We start from the raw sequence: 25,880 nt of genomic DNA, 5'->3' as shown, positions 1-25,880 counted from the left end.
TATATTGATATGTTTTCATTTATAAAGCCCTTTTACAAAAAGTCCTACTGTACCTAACATCATTACTAATCTTTGGACATAGGAGTTACCACACCCGGTCTCAAGGATTGCAAACTCTGGAAATTCCTGTGGTCTCTACTGACTTAGGTAAATCAGCTTTTAGCTTTCTTGCACCTTATTTGTGAAACAATCTTCAAAATGTTCTCACATTTTATGTTCTGGTGCCTCTAGGGCAATTCAGAAAGCTGATTGGGGACCTAATTACTGATTTTTAAAAATGTATCTTATTTAACCTTTATTTAACAAGGCAAGTCAGTTAAGAACAAATTCTTATTTACAATGACAGCCTACCAGGGAACAGTGGGTTAACTGCCTTATTCAATGGCTGAACGACATACTTTTAAGACATAGACATTTATGACCGTGTTTTACTTTCTGCATGTTGTATTTATATTTTGATGTGTGTATTTTATGTAATTCAGGGCTCATCTGTAAAAAATACCTTGGTCTCAGTATGACTCCCTGATAAAATAAAGGTTAAAACAATAATTAGGCTCAACTGAAATAAAGTATTTTTTCTTTCAAAGTTGCCGAAATGCCACATAGGTCTACTTATCCATAACTTATATCAGTGCACTCGTAACAACCTAACCATTACAAAACCTATAGTTTATCAAATAAGCCTTACGTAGCAAATTAGCAATTCTATTTTTTGTTGATCAAATTCGACACCCTCTCATTAACCTCCATCCAAAAATTAACCACTTCTGTGTCTTATTTTGTCGACAGATTTTGGGTGGAGTAAAACCTCTCGCTTCAGACGTCCGAGAAGGCAACAGTTGCAAAACTAAAACGAGAGTTTCTACTGGACAAATTGAGGTAGGTCCCGCCCCATTTCATTCTGTTAAAGAAACGTTTTGCAACATCATTTGCGTAATGAATACGCCCCAGAGCACGCACAAGAGTTGTATGAAATGACGTGGAATTTGTAACTTGCCTACAAGCGCTATATCAAAGTACGCATGATTTAGAGAGTATTTAATAAAACGAGCTACTGTAGTCTTTATTGAAGTTTTAAGTTTAAATGTGCTTATAGTCATAGTTTGCTATCAAACATGATTGTTTCTAGTGTTAGTTAGCTAACAGTAGCTTCTGCTAACTACGACAACTAAATTGAGAAGAGTTCACGGAAACAGAGCTAGCTAGCCTAAGTGACAGAGCTCCTACTAGCTAGGATCTTCTGGTTCTCTATCGATAGCTACGTTATATGGCTACAGCAAGATGACTTCAACAACCACTTCGACGGGAACGTCTTGAGATTGTACTCGAGACGTGTCACTGATTAGCCAATGATTGACACGGTGTTGAAGCGAATGCTCATCAGTAGTTTGTTAGCTAGCATGCTAGGTAGCTACTTCCAACGACGCCGGAGCCCGCATTTATAAGCCTACCCAGTTAAGTGGTTTGCGCTCGAGACTAACGTTAGTTAGCTGTAGTTGAAGCTAACTAGCCGGTTTTATTGTAAGGACAAGAGCAAGCTGTCAAGATGGGTTCGTTGTTCCGAAGTGAAGAGATGTGTTTGGCCCAGATGTTTCTGCAGTCTGGATCGGCATACGACTGCATTAGCGAACTGGGAGAAATGGGTCTGGTGGAATTCAGAGACGTAAGTAACTTACTGATTGCTTCCCAAATAAACAGTCTCATGTAACTAGCGCAGCTGTCAAAGTTAATCTCTCTTTGATGGTACAGTTGCATTGTGAGCTGTCAGACATGATCAGGTAGGTAGAATGTTGCCCGACCCTAGCCCTTGATCATGACTCTCAGTTCCAGGCATTACATTACACTAGTTATTGGACGAAGGCGTCTTTTGTAGTTTTTTTGTTTGTTAAGATCCCCGACGCTTAGTCTGAACATTAACATGCACATTTGCGTTACGGGTTTGGAAGCATAAGGAACTTATTTTATGTAAATATAAATAATTTTTAAAGATAACATTTATACACACCTTGATAGGGTTAATGTTCCCACATGGCCATATCTCCATGTTACAGCGCTTGTTTACCTGTGCTAATTAGCTATCTAGCATGCTCTGAACACCTGTGTGTAAGCGGTAACTTGGTTTAGTTTCGTCGGATGGAGGCACCCATAGTTTATGGATCTGTGCGAAGCTGCTACAGTAAGTGTATATTTTTTATTTTAAGGATTCCTTCTCGCCGATGAAAGATAAGGTGCATATATTTCGAAATTGGTATCGCAAGCGATGATTATTGACGTTTCTAAATGTTAAAACATAGCGTGGGGATTGTAGTTCACACGAGGCAGTCATGGGCGAAGCTAATGATGTCTGAGAACTGTAGGGAGAAGGCAGAATGCCGCTTAGAGTTTGAGAGAGAGAGCGTTCCTAACACAATACTTGATCAAATAGCTTAGATCAGTGTTTCCCAACTCTGGTCCTCGAGTACCCCCAACAGCACACATTTTTGTTATAGCCCTGGACAAAAACACCTGATTCAACTCATTGTTGTGGGTACTTGAGAACTGGAGTTTGGAAACACTGGCTTAGATAACACGTCTTGCCTAACCTAGTCTGATTAATCAGGCTGTAATACACAATTTATTGGTGTATATACAACCTAAAACATTTGTGTGCAAAATCGTGTAAATGCTCCTTACAAGCCAGAATGTTGAATACAATTAGATTTGAATTTACTCTACCGGTTGTCTGTGTGGTTTGTCCTTCAGCTGCTCAAAATTGTAGACAAATGTCCAGTGGAATGTATTGTTGACCAGACTTTTTAGAGAGCCAGTAGGTATATGGTTTTATATTGGATATTCAGTTTTCTCTTGGCAATAGCTATTGAACCAAACAATACATGAAAATTGTATATTCTGAATCGGGTGAGGATGGAGAATAATCCAACCCTTTTTTTGTACTTAAAAAAAAAAAAAAATTGAAAGACAAATACAAAAAAAAGAGTGAATTGTTCTCCAACGTCCCCTGATTCAGAATATACAATGTTCATTGTCATAGCATGCTTGGTTCAATGTTTGACGATAGAAAACCGAATATCCAACATAAAACTAAATTTACCTTGGTTCCAAACCGAACTACCAGCTTTCTAAAAAGTTGCCTAAGCAATACTTTCCTGTGGATATTTTGTCTCAAATTTCAAGCAGCTGAAGGACATACCGCATAGACAACCGGTGGAGTAAGTTCCAATGTTATTTCTTTCAACATTCTGGCTTGTAAGCAACATTTACACAATTTTGCACAAATGTTTGTCTGTAGATGCCAATTAATTGTTTATTACAGCCTGATTAATTAGACTATATCTAACCTTACCGAGTACAGTAGATTATGGATGTGCTTGTTTACTGACATTTTTAATAGGATCGTGAGAAGTCTGTGGACCAGTTTGATTTCATAGTGACATCTCAAAATATTGCAACTTGCCCTGTAGGGTTGTGCATCAGAGAGAATGTGGAATGTTGGCGATCATTTGCAAAGTCCATTCAATATCAGCTTAGACAGGTGTGTGTTCGTGGTGACAGTAACAATGTGGCTCTGCTCCTACTGTTTCAGCTCAACCCCAGCGTAAACCTATTCCAGCGGAAGTTTGTCACTGAGATAAAACGATGTGAGGAAATGGAGAGAATTCTAGGTAAGGATAAAACAGGTTGGTTTGTTCCTAACTTAAAGGCAGGAGAGAAAGTATATGTAATTTCTTACGGTACGGGACACCCTATGTGTGCGTGCACTTTAAAAAAAAAAAAGTTATAGCCTAGGTGTAATCATAGATTTGCATATAGAATCTCTAATCATTTCATATGATCTGTGGGCTTAGTAAAGTATTGTCATAGAACTTTTAACATGTGTTACCTATTAATGTGGCATGAACACAACCAGCCATGATGTGTTCATCTGGTTGTCAATCACTTCAAACAGGTGCTCCTGTAGGCTCCCCGCGTACGTTCTTCCACTCACAAAATAATTCCAGCTTCCAAACTGTGCACCCGCAATTTGATGAATGGAAAGACGTCTGTCCCAAAACCTACACGTGTATTGTAATCACATTCTGCCATTAGGCCTACACTTGTAGCCCAAATTGATGCGTCCACTGCTGTCCACACGTGTCTCGGTCTTGACCACTCATCTCTGCCTAGGCAAAACCACAACGCAATTTGGAGCTTATACAACCCGGTTTCAAGTCAATTCGCTAAATGTTCATGCGACTGACATACAGTAAGGTTAAATAATGGTGTGATAGCCTATAGCTTTCTTGCATTTTGTGTTAATTATTGTGATAGGCTCATGTTTTAACGGTACGGTGTACCCCCACTATTTATTTTGTTTGGATGCTGTACTGGACCGTATAGGTTTACTTTCACCCCTGTTTAAAAGTGATGGGCATTGATGCACTCCTGAATAACTCATTAACTTTCACACAGTTGCTGCACAAATCCCAGTCTCCATTACATGACCACTGTACAGTTCTGAGATACACTGTGCCCTGGCCAATGAGTCTCATTTAAAGGAATCTAAACTCAGGCTTAATTGGAGGCAGACGCTTGGAGATTAAATTTAGGCCCCCAAAAAAGGAAAGTACAAGGAGTGTTGGGGTAGGTTTCTCAGAGGAATGTGAGTTCCTGAGAGAAGAGCGAGAGAATTAGTGTGAGGCAGAATAGAGACTCTAAGATTCAATGAAAAACACTATAGTTTTTAAATGAAAACAGATTAAGCTTGTTGCTGAAGATGTAGTATTTTAAACAAATAGATTCAGTGACTGTTTGTGTGTTGTGTACTAAGACTTCACTGCGTCTTTGACACAGGGTACCTTCTAAGGGAAATCAAGAGAGCAGACATCCCACTTCCAGAGGGAGAAGTGAACCCGATTGCACCCCAGCCCAAGCATGTCCTGGTTATAATGGTTAGCACACTCTACCTGTCTCTCATTCTCTAAAATGTTATTAATCCTTTTTTTCATAAGAATTAAGTATTTTATTTGTCCCAAATGGCACCATATACACTGAACAAAAATATAAACAGAACATGTTAAATGTTGGTTCGCTGTTTACGTCCCTGTTAGTGAACATTTCTCCTTTGCCAAGATAATCCATCCACCTGACAGTTGTGGCATATCAAGAATAACCTTGTTCTGGGGACAATAAAAGGCCACTCTAAAATGTGCAGTTTTGTCACACATCACAATGCCACCGATGTCTCAAGTTTTGAGGGAGTGTGCAATTGGAATGTTGACTGCAGGAATCTCCACCAGAGCTGTTGCCAGATAATTGAATGTTAATTTCTCCAGCATAAGCTGATGAAACTGTGGGTTTGACCAACCAAAGAATTTCAGCAAAAACTGTCAGAAACCGTCTCAGGGTAGCACATCTGCGTGCTCGTTGTCTGCACCAGGGTCTTGACCTGACTGCAGTTGAGTGTCGTAACCGACTTCAGAGGGCAAATATTCACCTTGGATGGCCACTGGCAAGCTGGCCACTGGTGTGCCCTTCACGGATGAATCCCGGTTTCACCTGTACCGGGCAGACAGCGTGTGTAGGGTATCGTGTGGGCGAGTGGTTTGCTGATGTCAACATCATTGTAAGCCGAGTGCCCCATGGTGGCGGTGGGGTTATGGTATGGGCAGGCATAAGCTAATTTGGATGGCTGGCATGACAATTTGAATACACAGAGATACCGCAACGAGATCCTGAGGCCCATTGTCGTGCCAGCCAGCCATCTGCCGCCATCACATGTTTCAGCATGGTAATACACTGCTCCATGTCACAAGGATCTGTTCACAATTCCTGGAAAGTGAAAATGTCCCAGTTCTTCCATGGCCTGCATACTCTCCAAACATGTCACCCATTGAGCATGTTTGGGATGCTTTGGATCGACGTGTACGACAGCGTGTTCCATTTCCCGCCAATATCCAGCAACTTTGCACATCCATTTGGACAACATTCCACAGGCCAAAATGAACAGCCTGATCAACTCTATGTGAAGGAGATGTGTCTTGCTGCGTGAGGCAAATGGTGGTCACATCAGATACTGTTTTTTTGAAGTATGTGTGACCAACAGGATGCATATCTGTGAAATCCATAGATTAGGGCCTAATGAATTTATTTAAATTGACTGATTCCCTCATACAAACTAACTCAGTAAAATCCTTGAAATTGTTGCATGTTGTGTTTTATATTTTTGTTCAGTTTATTTACTATATGGAGAATAGGGTGCCATTTGGGACATCCCATATTATCATTGCTAATTGACACTATGTATGGCTCTCTCCAGGAGCAGTTGCAGAGGCTGGAGGTGGAGCTGAGCGAGGTGACCAGGAATAAGGAGAAACTACAGAAGAACCTCCTGGAGCTGACCGAGTACACACACATGCTGCGCATCACACGCAACTTTGTGCACCGCAGCGCAGAAGTAAGTCCAACAGCTCTTCCACAAAGCAAGATCCTACTACTGACCAAGTGCTCTGCCCCACTGTTTGACTCCAGAGCACTTGCTTTGGTATGCTTGAGGAGGAGACAATAAATAGTTTAAATCACATTATTTGGCTTGGCTGCTTCCATTGTCACAATTTCTTTGCTCTTTCCTCCCCTCTATATAGGAGGTTGTGGGGGATAAATCTTGGATTAGCCAAAACCTCATTCATGCAAGGGCAAAATGTAGCCTTTTTTCTAGCAATGTGTTTTTCTCTCCTGGTGTGAATTTGGGGTATGTATTTTGGTATGTGTGTCCTTACGCTGGGAAAATTGTATTTTTCCCAGCGTGAGCCCCTGCACGCCCAGCATGAGGAGTTCTCCTTCCTAGAGGACTCCATGATGGAGTACACTAGCATGCAGCGGCTAGGAGCCAAACTAGGGTAAGGGGCTATTAGCAGACATAGATTTATACCCACGTGTGTGTGCCTGGTTACTGTAGCGCCCTGTTTCTCTCCATTCCCCCTGCAGCTTTATATCAGGGCTGATTCAGAGGGTGAAGATAGAGGCCTTTGAGCGCATGCTGTGGAGAGTGTGTAAGGGCTACACCATTCTTAGCTACTCTGAAATTGACGAGTATTTGGAGGACCCTGACACGGTGGGTCAATCTTGTTCTGCGTGAAAGATATTGCTAACCATTTTCTACAGTAAGTGCTTGAGTGTGAATGTGAAATCAAAGATAAAAGAATAAGATGCTGTTTATCACATAGCTAAATATAACAGCACCTGTGTTGGGCCTAAGAGAAGTAGAACCTCTCACCTCTGCCTTACTGTGTGTCTATTCTAAACCACTTCCTGTTCTATGGTTATTGCAGGGTGAGCCAACTAAGAGTGTGGTGTTCCTCATCTCCTATTGGGGTGAGCAGATCGGACAGAAAGTCAAGAAGATCTGTGACTGGTAATTAAACCGCCTCTCCCAATGACCTCCTGTTCCACTTTCAGCCTCTGTCAAACCATTAGGCCTAATATGTTGCCCCCAACAAGCTCTGAAGACGGTGACTTTAACCTGTGCTATAATAACATCATCTCCTCTTTTTGCCCCTCAGCTACCACTGTCACGTGTATCCATACCCTAACAGCAATGAGGAGAGGAATGACGTTGTGGAGGGACTCAGAACTCGCATCCAGGACCTGCACACTGTAAGCTCTATAAAAGCCTTGTCAGCAACAAGAGTGGTTGATGCGTTATTTATTTATAATTTGTTTTTAAAGGGCAAGTCTGCAGTTGAAATGATAATGAAGAGCCCTCCCCGTCTCTGTTTTGGTAACAAGCTGAGGCAGGGCCTGGAGAAATGTAACCACTCTCAAATGTATATATGGAGCTGTGGATGCAAGGACTGACCATCCAAGATATAAAAATGATAGTTTTAAGCATGTTTTGAGGCTTTAGTGTTTGTTTACATTTACAATGTTTACAAATTGATGGGGTACGAGAGTTGAACTAAGCTCATGAGGCATTTATAAGTTAGTGTTTCCCCTAAATGTATTTAACAGCGGCAATTAGAATTGCAGGAAATTAGCTTTAAAACAGCAACATTTTGCTAGTTAAAATGTAAGCTATCAATGGCTTACAGCTTAAGGTGTTCCTGCTGCTGGATTTAACTGTTGAAATATATTGTGCTTGATGAGGCATTTTAACAAAGGAGGATGTTGCAAGACTTGTGACTTGGGCTGTTAGAGATAAAATACAAAAAGAAGCTTGGCTGATAGTAAAGAAGTGCTGGAGCTATCCCTCACAGAATGGGCCTTGTGCTTCTGGCTAGAGCGAGGCATGGACAGCGGGTGTTTAGAGTGATTTAGAACATTATAACTTTTTGGGAAGAAGCGGAATGGAGTGTGAGGGGTATATTTCTCAGGAGCGAGAGAGAGAGCTCTCACTCAGGCGCCAGAGCGCGTTTTCTGTCATGACCACTGTGGGGTCAAATGACTTAGCTTGTGCCTTGTTGTCTGGTAGACTGTTCAGATCAATCCTTTTCTTGAGGAAAAAAATAATTGCATTAACCTCTGGTCCCAGCATATGATCTCCATGAGGTCTTAGTTGAAGGCTCCCTCTTTGTTTTCGCTTTCTCGTTCATGCGAACATTAACACACACACACACACACACACTAAAACTACCAGCATACACACTCAAATTCCATCCCTAGCATGTGCATTGGAAGATTCTATCATGCAAAGAACATTCTTAAACAGTCATTCATCATTTGCCCACACCCTCTTGATATTCTAAATGGATGGGAAACCCTCCCATTGTTAAAATGTAATACTATTCCTCTCCCCATGCTGGCTGTCCCCAGGTTCTCCATAGGACAGAAGACTACCTGAGACAGGTGTTGAACAAGGCCTCTGAGTCTGTCTACACCTGGGTCATCCAGGTCAAGAAGATGAAGGCCATCTACTACATCCTCAACCTGTGCAGCTTTGACGTCACTAACAAGTGTCTGATAGCCGAGGTGTGGTGCCCTGTCAACGACCTGCCGACCCTGCGGCGGGCGCTAGAGGAAGGCTCGGTCAGTCAGCTCGTTGTTACCATGGCTACCTGTGTAATGTCATTGTTGGGCTTAACTCTTTACGTTTTGGATTGTAATGCATTGTTTGTGACCTCCCCCTTCTAAGTTCAGTATTTGGCTAAACCAACACAGTCACACACCTAGTCAGCATGACCTGCTTTAGTAATGGGGTCATGGTTGTTGTAGAAAGAGGGGAGTGGCATTGATCTTATCTTGACCACGTCTGATGGTTTAAGCCATATTGAATAAACTAGTCATGTTATAGGTCCTGTTGGGTCCCAATTGATGGCTACCAGGGCTTCTGTCCATTCATTAATTGCACTGGCTAATGTGCATAATTAAGGTCACAGTCAATTCAATGGCAATAGTTCATGTCAGGGTTCTGCCAGGGGTTTTAGTCCTTTAAACATGGCTTTAATGAGGCTTCCAAAAACGAGGCTTGAATGGTCAAAATGTATTTGACTTACTAGCTCTTAGGTTTCTGTCTTACCCTGTGGAAAATATATATTTTTATGTCTCAAGTTATTGGCTTGCCCTCAAAACATTTATGCAACTTTTAGACTAATAACATTTCAATAATCCTGGTCTGTCTAACATTATTGGCTTGCCTTCACAGAGGAAAAGTGGAGCCACAGTGCCTTCTTTTGTCAACCGTATCCCCAGCAACGACACTCCGCCCACCCTGATAAGGACCAACAAGTTCACCTCAGGCTTCCAGAGCATAGTGGAGGCCTATGGAGTGGGAAACTATAGAGAGGTTAACCCAGGTACAGTAAGACCTCGTCAGTCAATGACCACTGATTAGTATATTTAGGAAGCTGTCATTAGGCCTACGGTTTTTCTGTTTGTTTGCTATGTGTATGAGCTACATGCCTGTAGCCAAAGACAAATTTCCACTCCTAACAAGAATGGACAATGAACTTGAGGGATAGTTAAATGTGTTTATGGAATATGATGTCTTGTTTTGTCTGTTGTCTAACAGCTCCTTACACAGTCATCACCTTCCCCTTCCTGTTTGCTGTGATGTTTGGAGACCTGGGCCATGGTATGATCATGGCTCTGTTTGCTCTCTGGATGGTGCTGTATGAGGACAACCGCAAACTGAAGCGCACAAGAAACGAGGTGAGAGGGCCAGGGAGAGGCTCTTGGGGGTGCGTCTCAAATGGCACCCTAAAATGGCACCCTATATAGTGCACTAGGTTTGACCAGGGCCCATATGAATAAGTTAACAGGAAATATGGTTAGCTAGATTATTTCCCCTACATTGACATTGGTGTGTTTGTATGCTCAGATCTGGAACACGTTCTTCGAGGGCCGTTACATCATCCTGATGATGGGCTTGTTCTCGGTCTATACCGGCCTCATCTACAACGACTGCTTTTCCAAGTCTCTCAACATCTTTGACTCAGGCTGGAGCGTCAACGCCATGTTTAAATCTGGAAATTGGACTTGGTTAGTACTATACTATAATCTGTTCTGTAATGTACCCAGGGCTCTAGATTAACATTTTTCATTGGTCGAACTGGTGCTCCCAATTTTAAAAAGTTAGGAGCACCACATTAATTTAAGAGCACCAGAAAATACGATTTTTTTAAATGGATTGAGATACAGCCCGAATTCTATCTACTTTTGAAGCACATTAGGTCCTATAAAATAATATGTAACACTGTAAATACGTTTGTTTATTATAAAAGCGATACAAATACCTGTCATTGAAATTAAAGTCATTTGTGGAATATTAGGTATCTACATTGTGTAAAAGCACTGTTTTCCTATTGATATGGAGTACATAGAAAATTGTACACTGTCTCTTTAAAAATGTCAGGTTTATGATGATGACATGCAAGAGATTTGATATTCATTCATTGCTATGATCATTGATCTCCTGAAGAAGCTATCCCTTTTCCTTATTACTGATTGAACAGACTCTTTTTTTTCTCCAATTACATATGAATTAAATGTAAAATAAAGTATAAAAATATCAATAACAATGCATGTGACATTAAACATTAAATCACCTGATAGTTTGCTCTTTGTTATAATTGTTGACTTTGGTATTTTCTTTAAAAGGGATTCCACGCTCCGCACCAATGCCTTTCTGACCCTTGATCCCATTGTCCCTGGGGTTTTCAATGGACCCTACCCTTTGGGCATTGACCCGGTAAGTACATAGCTTTATGATCCATGGTCATAAACAGCATTGTCTTGTCTCTATGTTCACTACACACACACAAGTACACACAAGTTATTCCCTGTCCATAACCATACACTCTTGCCTCTCACCAACCAGAGCCAATAAAGTAAATCATGGATCATTACTCATTTTAATGTTCCTATAAAAATATTTGTTAACAATCCCATCAATCTGACTGTGATGTAGTCTGTCCATACCTCAACCTGACAGGGTTATCCTAATTTCTTCCACTATGTAGATTTGGAACCTGGCGTCAAATCGTCTGACCTTTCTGAACTCCTACAAGATGAAGATGTCTGTGATTGTGGGTATCATTCACATGAGCTTCGGGGTCATCCTAGGTGTCTTCAACCACCTGTGAGTTACAGCACACACATTCCCCACAATATCAGCACTGTTAAGAACTATATAAGATTATGGCAAATTTAAAGATACCGAATGTCCTGCTCTGAATCCTAAAAGCTCTGTTTATCCATGCAGGAACTTTAAAGCCCTGTTGTCTATGTCTGTCCAGGCACTTTAAAGCCCTGTTTGTGTCTGTGCAGACACTTTAAAGCCCTGTTTGTGTCTGTCCAGGCACTTTAAAGCCCTGTTTGTGTCTGTGCAGACACTTTAAAGCCCTGTTTGTGTCTGTGCAGGCACTTTAAAGCCCTGTTTGTGTCTGTGCAGGCACTTTAAAGCCCTGTTTGTGTCTGTGCAGGCACTTTAAAGCCCTGTTTGTGTCTGTGCAGACACTTTAAAGCCCTGTTTGTGTCTGTGCAGACACTTTAAAGCCCTGTTTGTGTCTGTGCAGACACTTTAAAGCCCTGTTTGTGTCTGTGCAGACACTTTAAAGCCCTGTTTGTGTCTGTGCAGACACTTTAAAGCCCTGTTTGTGTCTGTGCAGACACTTTAAAGCCCTGTTTGTGTCTGTGCAGACACTTCAGAAAGAAGTTCAACCTGTACTTAGTATTCCTCCCGGAGCTGCTGTTCCTGCTGTGTCTGTTTGGCTACCTGGTCTTCATGATCATCTACAAGTGGCTGGCCTTCTCTGCCCGTGACTCCCAGATGGCCCCCAGCATCCTCATCCACTTCATCAACATGTTCCTCATGCAGGGGGACGGGGTGCCGCCCCTCTTCCCAGGACAGGTACAAAGATGGGGATCGCACAGTGTTTGCGTCCTAAATGGCATCCTATTCCCTATATAGTGCACTACTATAGAGCCCTGGTCAAAAGTAGTGTACTATATAGGGAATAGTGTGGCATTTCGGACGCACCCACTGGGAAAAGGGAGTGGTTTTCCCAGTGGGTGTGAAGACATGTATACAAGCCCAACCCACTCCAAAGATACTTCAGTGAAACTAACAGACCTGTCTGTTGCGTCCCTCTGCTACGGTAGGTTGGGCTGCAGGTGTTCCTGGTGGTAATTGCTCTACTATCAGTGCCTGTCTTACTGCTGGGGAAACCAGTTTACCTCTACTTGCTGCACAACGGAGGAGCCAACCTCATGGGAATGTACAGGGTGAGGCTTTGTGTGTGTGTCGTCTGTTTCTGACCTCAAGAGTCATGGGCGTGTGTGTAGTTTGTCCATATACGAGTCTGTGTTCTGGTTGTAACACAGTATGGTGGTGTGTAGTCTGTTTATAGGAGCGTGTTCTGGTTGTAACACAGTATGGTGTTGTGTAGTCTGTTTATAGGAGTGTGTTCTGGTTGTAACACAGTATGGTGGTGTGTAGTCTGTTTATAGGAGTGTGTTCTGGTTGTAACACAGTATGGTGGTGTGTAGTCTGTTTTATAGGAGTGTTCTGGTTGTAACAGTATGGTGGTGTGTAGTCTGTTTATAGGAGTGTGTAGTCTGTTTATAGGAGTGTGTTCTGGTTGTAACAGTATGGTGGTGTGTAGTCTGTTTATAGGAGTGTGTTCTGGTTGTAACAGTATGGTGGTGTGTAGTCTGTTTATAGGAGCGTGTTCTGGTTGTAACACAGTATGGTGGTGTGTAGTCTGTTTATAGGAGTGTGTTCTGGTTGTAACAGTATGGTGGTGTGTAGTCTGTTTATAGGAGCGTGTTCTGGTTGTAACAGTATGGTTGTGTGTAGTCTGTTTATAGGAGTGTGTTCTGGTTGTAACACAGTATGGTGGTGTGTAGTCTGTTTATAGGAGTGTGTTCTGGTTGTAGCAGTATGGTGGTGTGTAGTCTGTTTATAGGAGTGTGTTCTGGTTGTAGCAGTATGGTGGTGTGTAGTCTGTTTATAGGAGTGTGTTCTGGTTGTAGCAGTATGGTGGTGTGTAGTCTGTTTATAGGAGTGTTCTGGTTGTAACAGTATGGTGGTGTGTAGTCTGTTTATAGGAGTGTGTAGTCTGTTTATAGGAGTGTGTTCTGGTTGTAACAGTATGGTGGTGTGTAGTCTGTTTATAGGAGTGTGTAGTCTGTTTATAGGAGTGTGTTCTGGTTGTAACAGTATGGTGGTGTGTAGTCTGTTTATAGGAGCGTGTTCTGGTTGTAACAGTATGGTGGTGTGTAGTCTGTTTATAGGAGCGTGTTCTGGTTGTAACAGTATGGTGGTGTGTAGTCTGTTTATAGGAGTGTGTAGTCTGTTTATAGGAGTGTGTTCTGGTTGTAACAGTATGGTGGTGTGTAGTCTGTTTATAGGAGCGTGTTCTGGTTGTAGCAGTATGGTGGTGTGTAGTCTGTTTATAGGAGCGTGTTCTGGTTGTAACACAGTATGGTGGTGTGTAGTCTGTTTATAGGAGCGTGTTCTGGTTGTAACAGTATGGTGGTGTGTAGTCTGTTTATAGGAGCGTGTTCTGGTTGTAACAGTATGGTGGTGTGTAGTCTGTTTATAGGAGCGTGTTCTGGTTGTAACAGTATGGTGGTGTGTAGTCTGTTTATAGGAGTGTGTAGTCTGTTTATAGGAGTGTGTTCTGGTTGTAACAGTATGGTGGTGTGTAGTCTGTTTATAGGAGCGTGTTCTGGTTGTAGCAGTATGGTGGTGTGTAGTCTGTTTATAGGAGCGTGTTCTGGTTGTAACACAGTATGGTGGTGTGTAGTCTGTTTATAGGAGCGTGTTCTGGTTGTAACAGTATGGTGGTGTGTAGTCTGTTTATAGGAGCGTGTTCTGGTTGTAACAGTATGGTGGTGTGTAGTCTGTTTATAGGAGTGTGTTCTGGTTGTACCAGTATGGTGGTGTGTAGTCTGTTTATAGGAGCGTGTTCTGGTTGTAACAGTATGGTGGTGTGTAGTCTGTTTATAGGAGTGTGTTCTGGTTGTACCAGTATGGTGGTGTGTAGTCTGTTTATAGGAGCGTGTTCTGGTTGTAACAGTATGGTGGTGTGTAGTCTGTTTATAGGAGCGTGTTCTGGTTGTAACAGTATGGTGGTGTGTAGTCTGTTTATAGGAGCGTGTTCTGGTTGTAACAGTATGGTGGTGTGTAGTCTGTTTATAGGAGTGTGTTCTGGTTGTAACAGTATGGTGGTGTGTAGTCTGTTTATAGGAGCGTGTTCTGGTTGTAACACAGTATGGTGGTGTGTAGTCTGTTTATAGGAGCGTGTTCTGGTTGTAACACAGTATGGTGGTGTGTAGTCTGTTTATAGGAGTGTGTAGTCTGTTTATAGGAGCGTGTTCTGGTTGTAACAGTATGGTGGTGTGTAGTCTGTTTATAGGAGCGTGTTCTGGTTGTAACAGTATGGTGGTGTGTAGTCTGTTTATAGGAGTGTGTTCTGGTTGTAACAGTATGGTGGTGTGTAGTCTGTTTATAGGAGTGTGTTCTGGTTGTAACAGTATGGTGGTGTGTAGTCTGTTTATAGGAGTGTGTTCTGGTTGTAACAGTATGGTGGTGTGTAGTCTGTTTATAGGAGCGTGTTCTGGTTGTAACAGTATGGTTGTGTGTAGTCTGTTTATAGGAGTGTGTTCTGGTTGTAACACAGTATGGTGGTGTGTAGTCTGTTTATAGGAGTGTGTTCTGGTTGTAGCAGTATGGTGGTGTGTAGTCTGTTTATAGGAGTGTGTAGTCTGTTTATAGGAGTGTGTTCTGGTTGTAACAGTATGGTGGTGTGTAGTCTGTTTATAGGAGTGTGTTCTGGTTGTAGCAGTATGGTGGTGTGTAGTCTGTTTATAGGAGTGTGTTCTGGTTGTAACAGTATGGTGGTGTGTAGTCTGTTTATAGGAGCGTGTTCTGGTTGTAACACAGTATGGTGGTGTGTAGTCTGTTTATAGGAGCGTGTTCTGGTTGTAACACAGTATGGTGGTGTGTAGTCTGTTTATAGGAGCGTGTTCTGGTTGTAACAGTATGGTGGTGTGTAGTCTGTTTATAGGAGCGTGTTCTGGTTGTAACAGTATGGTGGTGTGTAGTCTGTTTATAGGAGCGTGTTCTGGTTGTAACAGTATGGTGGTGTGTAGTCTGTTTATAGGAGCGTGTTCTGGTTGTAACAGTATGGTGGTGTGTAGTCTGTTTATAGGAGCGTGTTCTGGTTGTAACACAGTATGGTGGTGTGTAGTCTGTTTATAGGAGTGTGTAGTCTGTTTATAGGAGCGTGTTCTGGTTGTAACAGTATGGTGGTGTGTAGTCTGTTTATAGGAGTGTGTTCTGGTTGTAACAGTATGGTGGTGTGTAGTCTGTTTATAGGAGTGTGTTCTGATTGTAACAGTATGGTGGTGTGTAGTCTGTTTATAGGAGTGTGTTCTGGTTGTAACAGTATGGTGGTGTGTAGTCTGTTTATAGGAGTGTGTTCTGGTTGTAACAGTATGGTGGTGTGTAGTCTGTTTATAGGAGTGTGTTCTGGTTGTAACAGTATGGTGGTGTGTAGTCTGTTTATAGGAGTGTGTAGTCTGTTTATGGGAGCGTGTTCTGGTTGTAACAGTATGGTGGTGTGTAGTCTGTTTTATAGGAGTGTGTTCTGGTTGTAACACAGTATGGTGGTGTGTAGTCTGTTTATAGGAGTGTGTAGTCTGTTTATAGGAGCGTGTTCTGATTGTAACAGTATGGTGGTGTGTAGTCTGTTTATAGGAGTGTGTTCTGGTTGTAACACAGTATGGTGGTGTGTAGTCTGTTTATAGGAGTGTGTTCTGGTTGTAACACAGTATGGTGGTGTGTAGTCTGTTTATAGGAGTGTGTTCTGGTTGTAACACAGTATGGTAGTGTGTAGTCTGTTTATAGGAGTGTGTTCTGGTTGTAACAGTATGGTGGTGTGTAGTCTGTTTATAGGAGTGTGTTCTGGTTGTAACAGTATGGTGGTGTGTAGTCTGTTTATAGGAGTGTGTAGTCTGTTTATAGGAGCGTGTTCTGGTTGTAACACAGTATGGTGGTGTGTAGTCTGTTTATAGGAGTGTGTTCTGGTTGTAACACAGTATGGTGGTGTGTAGTCTGTTTTATAGGAGTGTGTTCTGGTTGTAACACAGTATGGTGGTGTGTAGTCTGTTTATAGGAGTGTGTAGTCTGTTTATAGGAGCGTGTTCTGATTGTAACAGTATGGTGGTGTGTAGTCTGTTTATAGGAGTGTGTTCTGGTTGTAACACAGTATGGTGGTGTGTAGTCTGTTTATAGGAGTGTGTTCTGGTTGTAACACAGTATGGTGGTGTGTAGTCTGTTTATAGGAGTGTGTTCTGGTTGTAACACAGTATGGTGGTGTGTAGTCTGTTTATAGGAGTGTGTTCTGGTTGTAACAGTATGGTGGTGTGTAGTCTGTTTATAGGAGTGTGTTCTGGTTGTAACAGTATGGTGGTGTGTAGTCTGTTTATAGGAGTGTGTTCTGATTGTAACAGTATGGTGGTGTGTAGTCTGTTTATAGGAGTGTGTTCTGGTTGTAACAGTATGGTGGTGTGTAGTCTGTTTATAGGAGTGTGTTCTGGTTGTAACAGTATGGTGGTGTGTAGTCTGTTTATAGGAGCGTGTTCTGGTTGTAACAGTATGGTGGTGTGTAGTCTGTTTATAGGAGCGTGTTCTGGTTGTAACAGTATGGTGGTGTGTAGTCTGTTTATAGGAGTGTGTTCTGGTTGTAACAGTATGGTGGTGTGTAGTCTGTTTATAGGAGTGTGTTCTGGTTGTACCAGTATGGTGGTGTGTAGTCTGTTTATAGGAGTGTGTAGTCTGTTTATAGGAGCGTGTTCTGGTTGTAACAGTATGGTGGTGTGTAGTCTGTTTATAGGAGTGTGTAGTCTGTTTATAGGAGCGTGTTCTGGTTGTAACAGTATGGTGGTGTGTAGTCTGTTTATAGGAGCGTGTTCTGGTTGTAACAGTATGGTGGTGTGTAGTCTGTTTATAGGAGTGTGTTCTGATTGTAACAGTATGGTGGTGTGTAGTCTGTTTATAGGAGTGTGTAGTCTGTTTATAGGAGTGTGTTCTGGTTGTAACAGTATGGTGGTGTGTAGTCTGTTTATAGGAGCGTGTTCTGGTTGTAACACAGTATGGTGGTGTGTAGTCTGTTTATAGGAGTGTGTTCTGGTTGTAGCAGTATGGTGGTGTGTAGTCTGTTTTATAGGAGTGTGTTCTGGTTGTAGCAGTATGGTTGTGTGTAGTCTGTTTATAGGAGCGTGTTCTGGTTGTAACAGTATGGTGGTGTGTAGTCTGTTTATAGGAGTGTGTAGTCTGTTTATAGGAGCGTGTTCTGGTTGTAACACAGTATGGTGGTGTGTAGTCTGTTTATAGGAGTGTGTTCTGATTGTAACAGTATGGTGGTGTGTAGTCTGTTTATAGGAGTGTGTTCTGGTTGTAACAGTATGGTGGTGTGTAGTCTGTTTATAGGAGTGTGTTCTGATTGTAACAGTATGGTGGTGTGTAGTCTGTTTATAGGAGTGTGTTCTGGTTGTAACAGTATGGTGGTGTGTAGTCTGTTTATAGGAGTGTGTTCTGGTTGTAACAGTATGGTGGTGTGTAGTCTGTTTATAGGAGCGTGTTCTGGTTGTAACAGTATGGTGGTGTGTAGTCTGTTTATAGGAGCGTGTTCTGGTTGTAACACAGTATGGTGGTGTGTAGTCTGTTTATAGGAGTGTGTTCTGGTTGTAACAGTATGGTGGTGTGTAGTCTGTTTATAGGAGTGTGTTCTGGTTGTAACAGTATGGTGGTGTGTAGTCTGTTTATAGGAGTGTGTAGTCTGTTTATAGGAGTGTGTTCTGGTTGTAACAGTATGGTGGTGTGTAGTCTGTTTATAGGAGCGTGTTCTGGTTGTAACACAGTATGGTGGTGTGTAGTCTGTTTATAGGAGCGTGTTCTGGTTGTAACAGTATGGTGGTGTGTAGTCTGTTTATAGGAGCGTGTTCTGGTTGTAACAGTATGGTGGTGTGTAGTCTGTTTATAGGAGTGTGTTCTGGTTGTAACAGTATGGTGGTGTGTAGTCTGTTTATAGGAGTGTGTAGTCTGTTTATAGGAGTGTGTTCTGGTTGTAACAGTATGGTGGTGTGTAGTCTGTTTATAGGAGCGTGTTCTGGTTGTAACAGTATGGTGGTGTGTAGTCTGTTTATAGGAGTGTGTTCTGGTTGTAACAGTATGGTGGTGTGTAGTCTGTTTATAGGAGCGTGTTCTGGTTGTAACAGTATGGTGGTGTGTAGTCTGTTTATAGGAGTGTGTTCTGGTTGTACCAGTATGGTGGTGTGTAGTCTGTTTATAGGAGTGTGTAGTCTGTTTATAGGAGCGTGTTCTGGTTGTAACAGTATGGTGGTGTGTAGTCTGTTTATAGGAGCGTGTTCTGGTTGTAACAGTATGGTGGTGTGTAGTCTGTTTATAGGAGTGTGTTCTGGTTGTAACAGTATGGTGGTGTGTAGTCTGTTTATAGGAGTGTGTTCTGGTTGTAGCAGTATGGTGGTGTGTAGTCTGTTTTATAGGAGTGTGTTCTGGTTGTAGCAGTATGGTTGTGTGTAGTCTGTTTATAGGAGTGTGTTCTGGTTGTAACACAGTATGGTGGTGTGTAGTCTGTTTATAGGAGCGTGTTCTGGTTGTAACACAGTATGGTGGTGTGTAGTCTGTTTATAGGAGTGTGTTCTGGTTGTAACAGTATGGTGGTGTGTAGTCTGTTTATAGGAGCGTGTTCTGGTTGTAACAGTATGGTGGTGTGTAGTCTGTTTATAGGAGTGTGTAGTCTGTTTATAGGAGCGTGTTCTGGTTGTAACACAGTATGGTGGTGTGTAGTCTGTTTATAGGAGTGTGTTCTGATTGTAACAGTATGGTGGTGTGTAGTCTGTTTATAGGAGTGTGTTCTGGTTGTAACAGTATGGTGGTGTGTAGTCTGTTTATAGGAGTGTTCTGGTTGTAACACAGTATGGTGGTGTGTAGTCTGTTTATAGGAGTGTGTTCTGGTTGTAACAGTATGGTGGTGTGTAGTCTGTTTATAGGAGTGTGTTCTGGTTGTAACAGTATGGTGGTGTGTAGTCTGTTTATAGGAGTGTGTAGTCTGTTTATAGGAGCGTGTTCTGGTTGTAACACAGTATGGTGGTGTGTAGTCTGTTTATAGGAGTGTGTTCTGGTTGTAACAGTATGGTGGTGTGTAGTCTGTTTATAGGAGTGTGTTCTGGTTGTACCAGTATGGTGGTGTGTAGTCTGTTTATAGGAGCGTGTTCTGGTTGTAACAGTATGGTGGTGTGTAGTCTGTTTATAGGAGTGTGTTCTGGTTGTACCAGTATGGTGGTGTGTAGTCTGTTTATAGGAGCGTGTTCTGGTTGTAACACAGTATGGTGGTGTGTAGTCTGTTTATAGGAGTGTGTTCTGGTTGTACCAGTATGGTGGTGTGTAGTCTGTTTATAGGAGCGTGTTCTGGTTGTAACAGTATGGTGGTGTGTAGTCTGTTTATAGGAGCGTGTTCTGGTTGTAACAGTATGGTGGTGTGTAGTCTGTTTATAGGAGTGTGTTCTGGTTGTAACAGTATGGTGGTGTGTAGTCTGTTTATAGGAGCGTGTTCTGGTTGTAACACAGTATGGTGGTGTGTAGTCTGTTTATAGGAGCGTGTTCTGGTTGTAACACAGTATGGTGGTGTGTAGTCTGTTTATAGGAGTGTGTAGTCTGTTTATAGGAGCGTGTTCTGGTTGTAACAGTATGGTGGTGTGTAGTCTGTTTATAGGAGTGTGTTCTGGTTGTAACAGTATGGTGGTGTGTAGTCTGTTTATAGGAGTGTGTTCTGGTTGTAACAGTATGGTGGTGTGTAGTCTGTTTATAGGAGTGTGTTCTGGTTGTAACAGTATGGTGGTGTGTAGTCTGTTTATAGGAGTGTGTTCTGGTTGTAACAGTATGGTGGTGTGTAGTCTGTTTATAGGAGCGTGTTCTGGTTGTAACAGTATGGTTGTGTGTAGTCTGTTTATAGGAGTGTGTTCTGGTTGTAACACAGTATGGTGGTGTGTAGTCTGTTTATAGGAGTGTGTTCTGGTTGTAGCAGTATGGTGGTGTGTAGTCTGTTTATAGGAGTGTGTAGTCTGTTTATAGGAGTGTGTTCTGGTTGTAACAGTATGGTGGTGTGTAGTCTGTTTATAGGAGTGTGTTCTGGTTGTTGCAGTATGGTGGTGTGTAGTCTGTTTATAGGAGTGTGTTCTGGTTGTAACAGTATGGTGGTGTGTAGTCTGTTTATAGGAGCGTGTTCTGGTTGTAACACAGTATGGTGGTGTGTAGTCTGTTTATAGGAGCGTGTTCTGGTTGTAACACAGTATGGTGGTGTGTAGTCTGTTTATAGGAGCGTGTTCTGGTTGTAACAGTATGGTGGTGTGTAGTCTGTTTATAGGAGCGTGTTCTGGTTGTAACAGTATGGTGGTGTGTAGTCTGTTTATAGGAGCGTGTTCTGGTTGTAACAGTATGGTGGTGTGTAGTCTGTTTATAGGAGCGTGTTCTGGTTGTAACAGTATGGTGGTGTGTAGTCTGTTTATAGGAGCGTGTTCTGGTTGTAACACAGTATGGTGGTGTGTAGTCTGTTTATAGGAGTGTGTAGTCTGTTTATAGGAGCGTGTTCTGGTTGTAACAGTATGGTGGTGTGTAGTCTGTTTATAGGAGTGTGTTCTGGTTGTAACAGTATGGTGGTGTGTAGTCTGTTTATAGGAGTGTGTTCTGATTGTAACAGTATGGTGGTGTGTAGTCTGTTTATAGGAGTGTGTTCTGGTTGTAACAGTATGGTGGTGTGTAGTCTGTTTATAGGAGTGTGTTCTGGTTGTAACAGTATGGTGGTGTGTAGTCTGTTTATAGGAGTGTGTTCTGGTTGTAACAGTATGGTGGTGTGTAGTCTGTTTATAGGAGTGTGTAGTCTGTTTATAGGAGCGTGTTCTGGTTGTAACAGTATGGTGGTGTGTAGTCTGTTTTATAGGAGTGTGTTCTGGTTGTAACACAGTATGGTGGTGTGTAGTCTGTTTATAGGAGTGTGTAGTCTGTTTATAGGAGCGTGTTCTGATTGTAACAGTATGGTGGTGTGTAGTCTGTTTATAGGAGTGTGTAGTCTGTTTATAGGAGCGTGTTCTGGTTGTAACAGTATGGTGGTGTGTAGTCTGTTTATAGGAGTGTGTTCTGGTTGTAACACAGTATGGTGGTGTGTAGTCTGTTTATAGGAGCGTGTTCTGGTTGTAACACAGTATGGTGGTGTGTAGTCTGTTTATAGGAGTGTGTTCTGGTTGTAACAGTATGGTGGTGTGTAGTCTGTTTATAGGAGCGTGTTCTGGTTGTAACAGTATGGTGGTGTGTAGTCTGTTTATAGGAGTGTGTAGTCTGTTTATAGGAGCGTGTTCTGGTTGTAACACAGTATGGTGGTGTGTAGTCTGTTTATAGGAGTGTGTTCTGATTGTAACAGTATGGTGGTGTGTAGTCTGTTTATAGGAGTGTGTTCTGGTTGTAACAGTATGGTGGTGTGTAGTCTGTTTATAGGAGTGTTCTGGTTGTAACACAGTATGGTGGTGTGTAGTCTGTTTATAGGAGTGTGTTCTGGTTGTAACAGTATGGTGGTGTGTAGTCTGTTTATAGGAGTGTGTTCTGGTTGTAACAGTATGGTGGTGTGTAGTCTGTTTATAGGAGTGTGTAGTCTGTTTATAGGAGCGTGTTCTGGTTGTAACACAGTATGGTGGTGTGTAGTCTGTTTATAGGAGTGTGTTCTGGTTGTAACAGTATGGTGGTGTGTAGTCTGTTTATAGGAGTGTGTTCTGGTTGTACCAGTATGGTGGTGTGTAGTCTGTTTATAGGAGCGTGTTCTGGTTGTAACAGTATGGTGGTGTGTAGTCTGTTTATAGGAGTGTGTTCTGGTTGTACCAGTATGGTGGTGTGTAGTCTGTTTATAGGAGCGTGTTCTGGTTGTAACACAGTATGGTGGTGTGTAGTCTGTTTATAGGAGTGTGTTCTGGTTGTACCAGTATGGTGGTGTGTAGTCTGTTTATAGGAGCGTGTTCTGGTTGTAACAGTATGGTGGTGTGTAGTCTGTTTATAGGAGCGTGTTCTGGTTGTAACAGTATGGTGGTGTGTAGTCTGTTTATAGGAGTGTGTTCTGGTTGTAACAGTATGGTGGTGTGTAGTCTGTTTATAGGAGCGTGTTCTGGTTGTAACACAGTATGGTGGTGTGTAGTCTGTTTATAGGAGCGTGTTCTGGTTGTAACACAGTATGGTGGTGTGTAGTCTGTTTATAGGAGTGTGTAGTCTGTTTATAGGAGCGTGTTCTGGTTGTAACAGTATGGTGGTGTGTAGTCTGTTTATAGGAGTGTGTTCTGGTTGTAACAGTATGGTGGTGTGTAGTCTGTTTATAGGAGTGTGTTCTGGTTGTAACAGTATGGTGGTGTGTAGTCTGTTTATAGGAGTGTGTTCTGGTTGTAACAGTATGGTGGTGTGTAGTCTGTTTATAGGAGTGTGTTCTGGTTGTAACAGTATGGTGGTGTGTAGTCTGTTTATAGGAGCGTGTTCTGGTTGTAACAGTATGGTTGTGTGTAGTCTGTTTATAGGAGTGTGTTCTGGTTGTAACACAGTATGGTGGTGTGTAGTCTGTTTATAGGAGTGTGTTCTGGTTGTAGCAGTATGGTGGTGTGTAGTCTGTTTATAGGAGTGTGTAGTCTGTTTATAGGAGTGTGTTCTGGTTGTAACAGTATGGTGGTGTGTAGTCTGTTTATAGGAGTGTGTTCTGGTTGTTGCAGTATGGTGGTGTGTAGTCTGTTTATAGGAGTGTGTTCTGGTTGTAACAGTATGGTGGTGTGTAGTCTGTTTATAGGAGCGTGTTCTGGTTGTAACACAGTATGGTGGTGTGTAGTCTGTTTATAGGAGCGTGTTCTGGTTGTAACACAGTATGGTGGTGTGTAGTCTGTTTATAGGAGCGTGTTCTGGTTGTAACAGTATGGTGGTGTGTAGTCTGTTTATAGGAGCGTGTTCTGGTTGTAACAGTATGGTGGTGTGTAGTCTGTTTATAGGAGCGTGTTCTGGTTGTAACAGTATGGTGGTGTGTAGTCTGTTTATAGGAGCGTGTTCTGGTTGTAACAGTATGGTGGTGTGTAGTCTGTTTATAGGAGCGTGTTCTGGTTGTAACACAGTATGGTGGTGTGTAGTCTGTTTATAGGAGTGTGTAGTCTGTTTATAGGAGCGTGTTCTGGTTGTAACAGTATGGTGGTGTGTAGTCTGTTTATAGGAGTGTGTTCTGGTTGTAACAGTATGGTGGTGTGTAGTCTGTTTATAGGAGTGTGTTCTGATTGTAACAGTATGGTGGTGTGTAGTCTGTTTATAGGAGTGTGTTCTGGTTGTAACAGTATGGTGGTGTGTAGTCTGTTTATAGGAGTGTGTTCTGGTTGTAACAGTATGGTGGTGTGTAGTCTGTTTATAGGAGTGTGTTCTGGTTGTAACAGTATGGTGGTGTGTAGTCTGTTTATAGGAGTGTGTAGTCTGTTTATAGGAGCGTGTTCTGGTTGTAACAGTATGGTGGTGTGTAGTCTGTTTTATAGGAGTGTGTTCTGGTTGTAACACAGTATGGTGGTGTGTAGTCTGTTTATAGGAGTGTGTAGTCTGTTTATAGGAGCGTGTTCTGATTGTAACAGTATGGTGGTGTGTAGTCTGTTTATAGGAGTGTGTAGTCTGTTTATAGGAGCGTGTTCTGGTTGTAACAGTATGGTGGTGTGTAGTCTGTTTTATAGGAGTGTGTTCTGGTTGTAACACAGTATGGTGGTGTGTAGTCTGTTTATAGGAGCGTGTTCTGGTTGTAACACAGTATGGTGGTGTGTAGTCTGTTTATAGGAGTGTGTTCTGGTTGTAACACAGTATGGTGGTGTGTAGTCTGTTTTATAGGAGTGTGTTCTGGTTGTAACACAGTATGGTGGTGTGTAGTCTGTTTATAGGAGTGTGTAGTCTGTTTATAGGAGCGTGTTCTGATTGTAACAGTATGGTGGTGTGTAGTCTGTTTATAGGAGTGTGTTCTGGTTGTAACACAGTATGGTGGTGTGTAGTCTGTTTATAGGAGTGTGTTCTGGTTGTAACACAGTATGGTGGTGTGTAGTCTGTTTATAGGAGTGTGTTCTGGTTGTAACACAGTATGGTGGTGTGTAGTCTGTTTATAGGAGTGTGTTCTGGTTGTAACAGTATGGTGGTGTGTAGTCTGTTTATAGGAGTGTGTTCTGGTTGTAACAGTATGGTGGTGTGTAGTCTGTTTATAGGAGTGTGTTCTGATTGTAACAGTATGGTGGTGTGTAGTCTGTTTATAGGAGTGTGTTCTGGTTGTAACAGTATGGTGGTGTGTAGTCTGTTTATAGGAGTGTGTTCTGGTTGTAACAGTATGGTGGTGTGTAGTCTGTTTATAGGAGCGTGTTCTGGTTGTAACAGTATGGTGGTGTGTAGTCTGTTTATAGGAGCGTGTTCTGGTTGTAACAGTATGGTGGTGTGTAGTCTGTTTATAGGAGTGTGTTCTGGTTGTAACAGTATGGTGGTGTGTAGTCTGTTTATAGGAGTGTGTTCTGGTTGTACCAGTATGGTGGTGTGTAGTCTGTTTATAGGAGTGTGTAGTCTGTTTATAGGAGCGTGTTCTGGTTGTAACAGTATGGTGGTGTGTAGTCTGTTTATAGGAGTGTGTAGTCTGTTTATAGGAGCGTGTTCTGGTTGTAACAGTATGGTGGTGTGTAGTCTGTTTATAGGAGCGTGTTCTGGTTGTAACAGTATGGTGGTGTGTAGTCTGTTTATAGGAGTGTGTTCTGGTTGTAGCAGTATGGTGGTGTGTAGTCTGTTTTATAGGAGTGTGTTCTGGTTGTAGCAGTATGGTTGTGTGTAGTCTGTTTATAGGAGCGTGTTCTGGTTGTAACAGTATGGTGGTGTGTAGTCTGTTTATAGGAGTGTGTAGTCTGTTTATAGGAGCGTGTTCTGGTTGTAACACAGTATGGTGGTGTGTAGTCTGTTTATAGGAGTGTGTTCTGATTGTAACAGTATGGTGGTGTGTAGTCTGTTTATAGGAGTGTGTTCTGGTTGTAACAGTATGGTGGTGTGTAGTCTGTTTATAGGAGTGTGTTCTGATTGTAACAGTATGGTGGTGTGTAGTCTGTTTATAGGAGTGTGTTCTGGTTGTAACAGTATGGTGGTGTGTAGTCTGTTTATAGGAGTGTGTAGTCTGTTTATAGGAGTGTGTTCTGGTTGTAACAGTATGGTGGTGTGTAGTCTGTTTATAGGAGCGTGTTCTGGTTGTAACAGTATGGTGGTGTGTAGTCTGTTTATAGGAGTGTGTTCTGGTTGTAACAGTATGGTGGTGTGTAGTCTGTTTATAGGAGCGTGTTCTGGTTGTAACAGTATGGTGGTGTGTAGTCTGTTTATA

General features: G+C 42.1%; 1 protein-coding gene across 3 annotated transcripts in view; it reads left to right on the top strand.

Annotated features, from left to right (window-relative positions):
- Positions 1-961: 961 nt before the first annotated feature.
- Positions 962-25,880, top strand: part of LOC120063012 (V-type proton ATPase 116 kDa subunit a2-like) — a 39,080-nt gene continuing 14,161 nt past the window's right edge. Inside the window, exons 1-16 of one of the 3 annotated variants that reach the window (XR_005478453.1) lie at positions 962-1,663; positions 3,584-3,662; positions 4,831-4,928; positions 6,296-6,433; positions 6,781-6,875; positions 6,964-7,090; positions 7,308-7,390; positions 7,539-7,632; positions 8,788-9,000; positions 9,617-9,767; positions 9,983-10,122; positions 10,292-10,452; positions 11,071-11,161; positions 11,433-11,551; positions 12,112-12,322; positions 12,574-12,696. Coding sequence is in view for 2 of the 3 variants with exons in the window: in XM_039013094.1 (XP_038869022.1) it covers positions 1,547-1,663; positions 3,584-3,662; positions 4,831-4,928; positions 6,296-6,433; positions 6,781-6,875; positions 6,964-7,090; positions 7,308-7,390; positions 7,539-7,632; positions 8,788-9,000; positions 9,617-9,767; positions 9,983-10,122; positions 10,292-10,452; positions 11,071-11,161; positions 11,433-11,551; positions 12,112-12,322; positions 12,574-12,696 (2,040 nt within the window). In the remaining variant the exon portion in view is untranslated. The remainder of the gene's footprint in view (positions 1,664-3,583; positions 3,663-4,830; positions 4,929-6,295; positions 6,434-6,780; positions 6,876-6,963; positions 7,091-7,307; positions 7,391-7,538; positions 7,633-8,787; positions 9,001-9,616; positions 9,768-9,982; positions 10,123-10,291; positions 10,453-11,070; positions 11,162-11,432; positions 11,552-12,111; positions 12,323-12,573; positions 12,697-25,880) is intronic. The other 2 variants (XM_039013094.1, XM_039013095.1) reach the window with 2 other exon arrangements.

This window comes from Salvelinus namaycush, chromosome 18 (assembly GCF_016432855.1).
Source record: "Salvelinus namaycush isolate Seneca chromosome 18, SaNama_1.0, whole genome shotgun sequence".
Lineage (NCBI taxonomy): Eukaryota > Metazoa > Chordata > Actinopteri > Salmoniformes > Salmonidae > Salvelinus > Salvelinus namaycush.
Note: the sequence above shows the minus strand (reverse complement) of the source record. Positions and strands in the feature narration are given on the sequence as shown.